The sequence below is a fragment of the Pristis pectinata genome, chromosome 7, assembly GCF_009764475.1.
Source record: "Pristis pectinata isolate sPriPec2 chromosome 7, sPriPec2.1.pri, whole genome shotgun sequence".
NCBI lineage: Eukaryota > Metazoa > Chordata > Chondrichthyes > Rhinopristiformes > Pristidae > Pristis > Pristis pectinata.
This window is the reverse complement of record NC_067411.1, coordinates 5,059,853-5,067,621: the sequence shown is the minus strand read 5'-3', so window position 1 is coordinate 5,067,621 and position 7,769 is coordinate 5,059,853. Positions and strand designations below refer to the sequence as shown.

Below are 7,769 nucleotides of genomic sequence, written 5' to 3'. Positions count from 1 at the left end.
TAAATAACTTTGCAGAGGTGCTCGGGAACCAAGACATACAGTAATGAAGAGGAGGAATTAAAGAAAATTAGGAATAGTTTAAAGAAAGTACTGCGGAAATGAATGGGACCGAAAGCCGATAAATTCCGAGGGCCTGATAGTCTGCATCTCAGAGGATGCATTGGTTGTCATCTCCCAAAATTCCAGATTCCGGAATGTTTCCTGAAGGTAGGCGGGTGGCAAATGCAACAGCCTATTTGATAATGGAGGAAGGGAGAAAGAATGGAACTGCACACTGGTCAGCCTCACGTCAATAGTAGGTATTATGCTAGAACCTACGTCTATAAAATTCACTCTCACAGAATTTGTGGAAAAAAATAAATGGTTAGAATTTATTTACATTTTAAATTCAGTTTCTTGACGCATACAGAGGTGGTGTGTCTTTGTGTAAGGGAAAACTGTGACACGGACCAAACCCCCGCCCCACCCCTCCTTGAACCCCTCCCCCATAATGTGTGGGTTGACAGTACTCCTCAAAGAAAAGGGAATGTCTAAAGTAATAACACAATGCTGGAGACACTCAGCAGTTCAGGCAACATCCAGAAAGGGAAGTGAAGCCAGAGATGTACTGTATGAAGGTGCAAATTGGCAGCAAAAGTAATGAAATTTTTGAGATCTGCTGTGTACAGGAAACACCACCAATTCAGTTGTAAATTTCCTGGAAAAGCTGCTGAGGGAGAAGCCTCTGAGTAGGACTGAAACACGGACTGTTCCACATAAAAAAGGTCACAGCTTGGGCAATGCTGCATCACTTCCCTCAGAGGTTACTTTACCTGACCCACATCACCAGAACCAGCAGTGGAGGACAATGTCACTGGAGGTGCCATAAGACTCCCATCAACACCAACAACGTTGGAGGTTAGACAGTAACGTTCACCTCTGTTCAAGCAGCAGAAAACGAAAGCAATCACAAGAAAGTAGACCACATAAATGGCAGCTCGAATGGCCAACGTGCTCATTCCGGGAAGGTGGATCTCACGGGTGTCTCTCCCATGTTCGTTCACAGCCACACAACTGTAGCTCCCACTTGCTCTGGGGTGAAGCAGCTCTCCCACAGTCTGAGCTTTCTCTGAATCTCGTGTGAATCTCATCTCGCCGCTGTTCACAGGCAGTGCACTGTTCCCAGGGCCGATCCATGTGATGTTTGCTGGGGGCTCTCCTTCAGCCCTGCACACGAGAATGTCTCCAGTTACTTTATCGGTCACAAGAGACAGATTCAGGATGGTAGCTGGGACTTAGGGGGGTAAAAAAGAAAATCGATTAAATTCTTCGAGTTAACCTTTATTCGATAGTGCATAACTATGGACTAAGAATCAGAGCCAGGCCATCCACTGGCATATTGGGAAAGTGAACTGAGGCAAGTGATTTCTCCAGACTTAATGGGGATCAGGGAACATATAGAAATTGCAATCAATGGATGTTTTCATTGGCCGATGTATTTGTGCTGAGAACCAGGGGAGTGACAGGAGTTAAAATAGATATCAGCCATGGTACTACTGGATGGTGGAACAGGATTGAAGGGCTGAATGACCTCCTGTTCCCATCTCCCTTCTGTGAAATATAGAAAAACCACCATGTGGATGCTGTGGTAAGGCAAGGGTTACGATAGTCCACAGGCAGAGATGGTTTGCAGACGGTCTGCAATCACCCGTGCTGAGCAAGGTCCTCAAGACCGTAGTTCCTCTTTGTACAGCATGGGAGCCGAGGTCACCAGGCACACCGTCAAGATAAGGATGTGAACGAAGGATTGCAAGGCGCATACTACTATTGGACAATTACTTTACTAACTCCAAGGTATTATTGGCCATTAACATCTAGTTTCTATTGGTCATTAACGCCTACGTTAATGGAACGTGATTGGTATTGTTGGATTCGACTGTTTTAAGTTGTTTTTTAACACGTATAGTGTTTAATACACCTCAAGTGACTGCAGAAGGAATGGCCGCTTCCTAGCTTATTGGTTCGTCCATCAGGTAAATATGTGTTTTCTCACTGGTTGGTTTTGCCACAGGTACCTAATAGATTTTCTGATTGGACTATTGTTAGCTGAGGAGTACCTCTTAGGTATAAAAGGTGTCTTTTTTTGTTAATCACTCTTGTTCTCTTTCCCCCCACCTGGCCATAGCTCATTTTTAGTTCCTTTTGTCTAGGCTCATCTGCGAGTAGTAAAGCTAGTGCCATGTGCTCTGTGACTGTTTCTTTGTTTTAAACTTATCCAATGAAACTTTGTGAAGCACCAAGTTATTTTCAACCCATTCTTGCGGATTCAAACATAACGGGATCCGACAGTATTTTAAGTACGCAAATGAGGAATTCTAAGGTGCCCAAAGATTTTAATTGGTCAATATCTTATTTAAAAAAGACATCTTTGTTGAAACTTTAGAATAGTTCGGTAACAGTTGTGAAAAAAAGCAGCGAAAATAAATGATTTGAAATTGTTGAATTCAATAACAACACTGGAATATTGCACCTTGTTCCTCACATTGAATACATTCTAAGGAAGTCACAAACAAATAAAAAAAAATAGAGGACTATGGGTAAGCCTAGTAATTTCTAAGGTAGGGACATGGTCAGCACAGCTTTGTGGGCCAAAGGGCCTGAATTGTGCTGTAGGTTTTCTATGTTTCTGAATAGGTCAGAGGGGGAATACGATGCAGAATTAAAATGACAAGCAACAGGAAGTTCAGTGTCAACCCTGTGGATTGAGCAAAGTTACTCCATAAAGCATTCACTCATTCTGTGCTGGGTTTCTCCACTGTGGTGTAGACCACTTTATGAGCACCTCTGTGGTACTCTGCATTAAAAGACTTCCAAATAAATCAGTACTTCACCTGGAAGGACAGTATAGGTCTCCTAAAAATGTTAAAAAGACAAATGAACAGGACAGGTGCTGCATTGCCTTACCAACGGTGAGGAGGTGAACGGTTGAAAGGAACGGAGGAGTGGATCAGGGAGTCGCAAAGGGAACCATCCCTTCAGACTGCTGAAAGTGCAGGGAGAGGCAGATGTGTCTGCTAGTGAACCCACCCGGATGGTGGCAGAAACTGCATTGAAAGTAGAGACTGATGAGGTGAAAATGAGGACCAAGGAACCTCTTGACGCAAAAGGAGAGGGGGTGAGAAAAGAGGTCCGGGAAATGGATTCAAAGCTGTCACCGTCTCTATCAACCGTGGTGGAGACACATGGAAAGTCTTGTCATCAAAGCAGATAAATCAGGGGAGGAGCTGGGAGAATTGAATGGAGTCCTTGCAGGATGAAGGGTAAATTGATAACTTGGTTTATTATTGTCACATGTACTGAGGTACAGTGAAGAACTTTGTTTTCATGCCATCCTTACAGATCATTTCATTACAACACTAGACTGAAGTAGTACAAGGGAATGCAGAATGCAGAATAAAGTGTTACAGAGAGAGTGCAGTGCTGACAGACAATAAGGCGCAAGGCCATATTGAGGTAGATTGTGAGGTCAAGAGTCCATCTTCTCATACCAAGGGATCATTCGATTGTGTTATAACAGTGGGATAGAAGCTGTCCTTGGACCTGGTGGTATGTGATTTTAGGTTTTTGTATTTTTTGCCCGATGGGAGGGGGGAGAAGAGAGGATGTCCAGGGTGGGTGGGGTCTTTGATTGCAAGGAAGTACAGTGGAGAAAGTTGTGAATGTCTCCAGATGTGCACAGGATGTTTGTCAATATCTTGTCCTCTGGGATAGAGACATGAAGATCCATAAAGGGAGGTCAGAGATGTACCGTATGAAGGTGAGAGCAGTGTGCAGATTGGCATCAAAAGTAATGACTTTGAGTTCCATGTGGATGCAGGAAGCAGCACAATGCAGTTGTAACTGTATCAGAAAAACTGCTGAGGGAAGGGCAGAGCAGGACTGAAACAAGGACTGTTCCACATATCCCATAGACATGTGGTCACAGCTTGGGGAACGTTACATCCAGTCCCTTGGAAGTGGTAGATGCAGGTTCAATTGTAACATTTAAGAGAAATTTGGATAGGTACGTGAATGAGAGAGGTATGGAGGGCTATGATCCAGGTACAGGTAGATGGGACTAGGCAGAAAACCAGGCCAGCATGGACTAGATGGGCCGAAGGGCCTGTTTCTGTGCTGTAGTGCTCTGACGTTATGGACTTCATTCATTAGTTGAGTGCATTAACCACATTTTATTTAACAATACTTCTTCCAAGCCTGTGACTTTGACTGTCCATCCCACTCTCACCCATCAGTCCCTGACCTCCTGCACTGTTCTAACGAGGCCCACTGTAACCTCGGGAAACAGCATCTCGCCTTCTGTCTGGCCAAATGCAGTCTTCCAGAGTCAACATCGAATTTAACAATTTCAAGCAACTCTTTTCCCTCTTTGTATCAGAACTGGCCAGTCTGCTGTAGGTTATCCATCTGTAACATTGCCTCAGCTCTCCTCTCTCCATTGACACTACCTGATCTACTGGGTATTTCTTAAACCTCTGGTTTGCATTGTGCAGCTCTGATGGTCCTTTGTCTGTGTTCTCTATCTCCAGTTTCCCTCCTTGATCTATCAACTGGATGGTTTCATCAACAGCTGATCATCACGGCAACACTGGACTCGCCCTTCCAGACACAATCTCTCTGTCCTGTCCCCGCTCCCCCTCCCCCATCTCTACAACTTAAACAAACTTGGTTAAATTGGAGGCATGGTGCAGAGAGGAAAATTGAGTTAATATTACAGATGGGTTACCTACAACAGAACTGGACAGTTGTGAAATAACCAGAGAAAACGAATGAACTGAAATTGTTGAATTCAATATTAACACTGGAATGTTGCACCTTGTTCCTCACATTGAATATGTTAGAAAAAAGTCACAAACAAATAGGTCAGAGGAGGAATTTGATGGAGAATTAAAATGACAAGCAAATGATGGTTCAGCGTCAACTCTGTGGATCAAGCATAGATACTGCATAAAGCATTCACTCATTCTGTGCTGGGTTTCTCCACTGTGGTGTAGACCACTTTATGAGCACCTCTGTTATTTCTAAGTCAGTATTTCATTTGGAAGGACAGTATAGGTCCCCTAAAGATGTTAAAAAAAAAACAAGTGAACAGGACAGGTGCTGCATTGCCCTGCCAACGGTGAGGAGGTGAACGGTTGAAAGGAACGGAGGAGTGGATCAGGGAGTCGCAAAGGGAACCATCCCTTCAGACTGCTGAAAGTGCAGGGAGAGGCAGATGTGTCTGCTGGTGAACACACCCGGATGGTGACAGAAACTGCAAAGGGTGATCCATTGAATGTAAAGACTGATGAGGTGAAAATGAGGACCAAGGAAACTCTTGACACAAGAGGAGAGGGGGTGAGAAAAGAGGTCCAGGAAATGGATTCAAAGCTGTCACCAACTCTGTCAACTGTGGTGAAGCCATGGTGAATCAGAGGAAGAGGAGAGAATGGAACGGGTCATTACAGGATGAAGGGTAAATTGATAAATTGCTAAATTGGTTTATTATTGTCACATGTACCGAGGTGCAGTGGAAAACTTTGTTTACATGCCATCCATACAGATCATTTCATCACAACACTAGACTGAGGTAGTACAAGGGAAAACTATGACAGAATGCAGAATAAAGTGTTACAGAGAAGGTGCAGTGCTGACAAACAAGGTGCAAGGCCATAACGAGGTAGATTGTGAGGTCAAGAGTCCATCTTCTCGTACTAAGGGACCATTTAGTATAGTGGAGGAAATTGTGAACGTCTCCAGATGTGCACAGGATGTTTGTCACTATCTTGTCCTCTGGGACAGAGACATGAAGATCCATAAAGGGAAGGGAAGTCAGAGATGTACCATATGGAGGTGAGAGCAGTGTGCAGATTGGCATCAAAAGTAATGACTATGAGTTCCATGTGGATGCAGAAAGCAGCTCAATGCAGTTGTAAATGTATCAGAAAAACTGCTGAGGGAAGGGCAGAGTAGAACTGAAACAAGGACTGTTCCACGTATCCCATAGACAGATGGTCACAGCTTGGGGAACGTTACATCCAGTCCCTTGGAAGTTACTGACCCATTTCACCAGAACCAGCAGCTGAGAACAATGTCACTGGAGGTGCCACAAGACTCCCATTAACAACAACAACAATGGAGCTTAGGCAGTGACGTTCACCTCTGTTCAACCACCAGAAAGTGAAGGCAATCAGAAGAAAGCAGACCACATAAATGGCAGTGTGTTCATTCCCTCCTCGGGGAAGTGGATCTCACAGTTGTCTCTCCCGTGTTCATTCACAGCCACATAGCTGTAGCTCCCTCTCAGCCTGGGGTAAAGCAGCTCTCCCACAGTCTGAGCTCTCTCCAGATCTCGTGTGACTCTCATCTCGCCATTGCTCACCGGCAGTGTGCTGTTTCCGGTGCTGAGCCATGTGATGTTTGCTGGGGGCTCCCCTTCAGCTACGCACATCAGGGTATCTCCAGTTATATCATGAGTCACTGCAGACAGCTCCAGGATGGTCACTGGGACTTGGGGAGCATTATTCACCAGTGCGTGGGGACAATGCGCCTCTGCTCTGGGAAAGGGAGAGGAATAGGAGAGACACAACAGGAGATTGGAGCGAAATATTCAGTGAGAAAATGGACTGGTGACCGGTAGTAAAGGTTCCTGGGGCCGATGTTGATGCTGGAGGTGGATGTAAGTACCCTGGTGCGGTCTGTGGATTTTCGCAACACAGGGTCTTGTCATTCAGTGGCTAAATCAGTTCCTGAACATCTGACCCTGCAGCAGGAAGCCCCACCCATCCTGGGTCGGAATCTGCACTGGCTCCCCACCACTGGGGGCAGCATTGAGTGAGCGGAGCCGAGGACCAGGAATAGAACCCACAAGGGATCGGGACAATCTCAGCACCAGCTCCTCACCAGGAACTCATTTCCTCTTACGGTTGGTCAAAGTGTTTTTATCGTTTACACCACAACACTGACAGAGATGTTTCCTTACCCACGACCTGCAATCTCGTCTCATCCTGAGTCACCGTCTTCCGTTTGGACCTCCTGACCCAAACATGACAAAAATAGTCGCTGGTGTCGTTCATTCTGAGACCTCTCACACTGATGGAGGCATTTCCCTGGTCTGGGTTCCCCACCAGCTTATATCGATCTGCTTCATTTACAGTGTCGGTGTAGGCAGGGGCCGCGGAGTGGAAACGCGTGTGATTAAAGACAACGGACTCCCTCCGTGGATTCCCCTTCATCCAGAGGATAGTAATGGAGATGAGATTCTTGTTAGGGAGTTTGAAGGAGCAAGGCAGTGTGGCTGAAACTCCCCTCTTTCCAATCACTGATGATCCTCTGAAAGCTTGGACAGCTTTTAAGGAAAAGATATTATGCATTAATGGAGTGCATTAACCATATTTTATTTAATAATACTTCATCCATACATATGATTTTGATTCTCTATCCCACTCCCACTCTGACCCATCTGTCCCTGACCTCCTGCCCTGTTCTAATGAGGCCCAATGTAATCTTGGGAAACACCACGTCAGCTTCTGTCTGCACAGATGCAGTCTTCTTGAGTCAACATGGAATACAACGTGGAATATAACTTGCTTTCTCTGTTCTGATTCGGACTGGCTAGTCTTGCTCTAGGTTGTCCATCTTTGATATTGCCTCAGTCCTACTCTCTCCACTGACACTGCCTGATCTGCTGGGTATTTCTTGCAGTTCTGGTTTGCATTTTGCAGCTCCAATATGTACCTCTGTTTGTGTTCTCT

At 45.3% G+C, this 7,769-nt stretch overlaps 1 protein-coding gene across 1 annotated transcript; it reads right to left on the bottom strand.

Moving 5' to 3' along the window:
• Window positions 1–600: 600 nt before the first annotated feature.
• Window positions 601–7,171, bottom strand: LOC127572890 (matrix-remodeling-associated protein 5-like). Its single transcript, XM_052020616.1, has 2 exons — window positions 6,998–7,171; window positions 601–1,273 (listed from the first exon to the last, which is right to left on the bottom strand). Exons 1-2 carry the CDS (start codon window positions 7,089–7,091, stop codon window positions 804–806), a joined length of 564 nt encoding a protein of 187 aa, XP_051876576.1. The 5' UTR covers window positions 7,092–7,171; the 3' UTR covers window positions 601–803.
• Window positions 7,172–7,769: the final 598 nt, after the last annotated feature.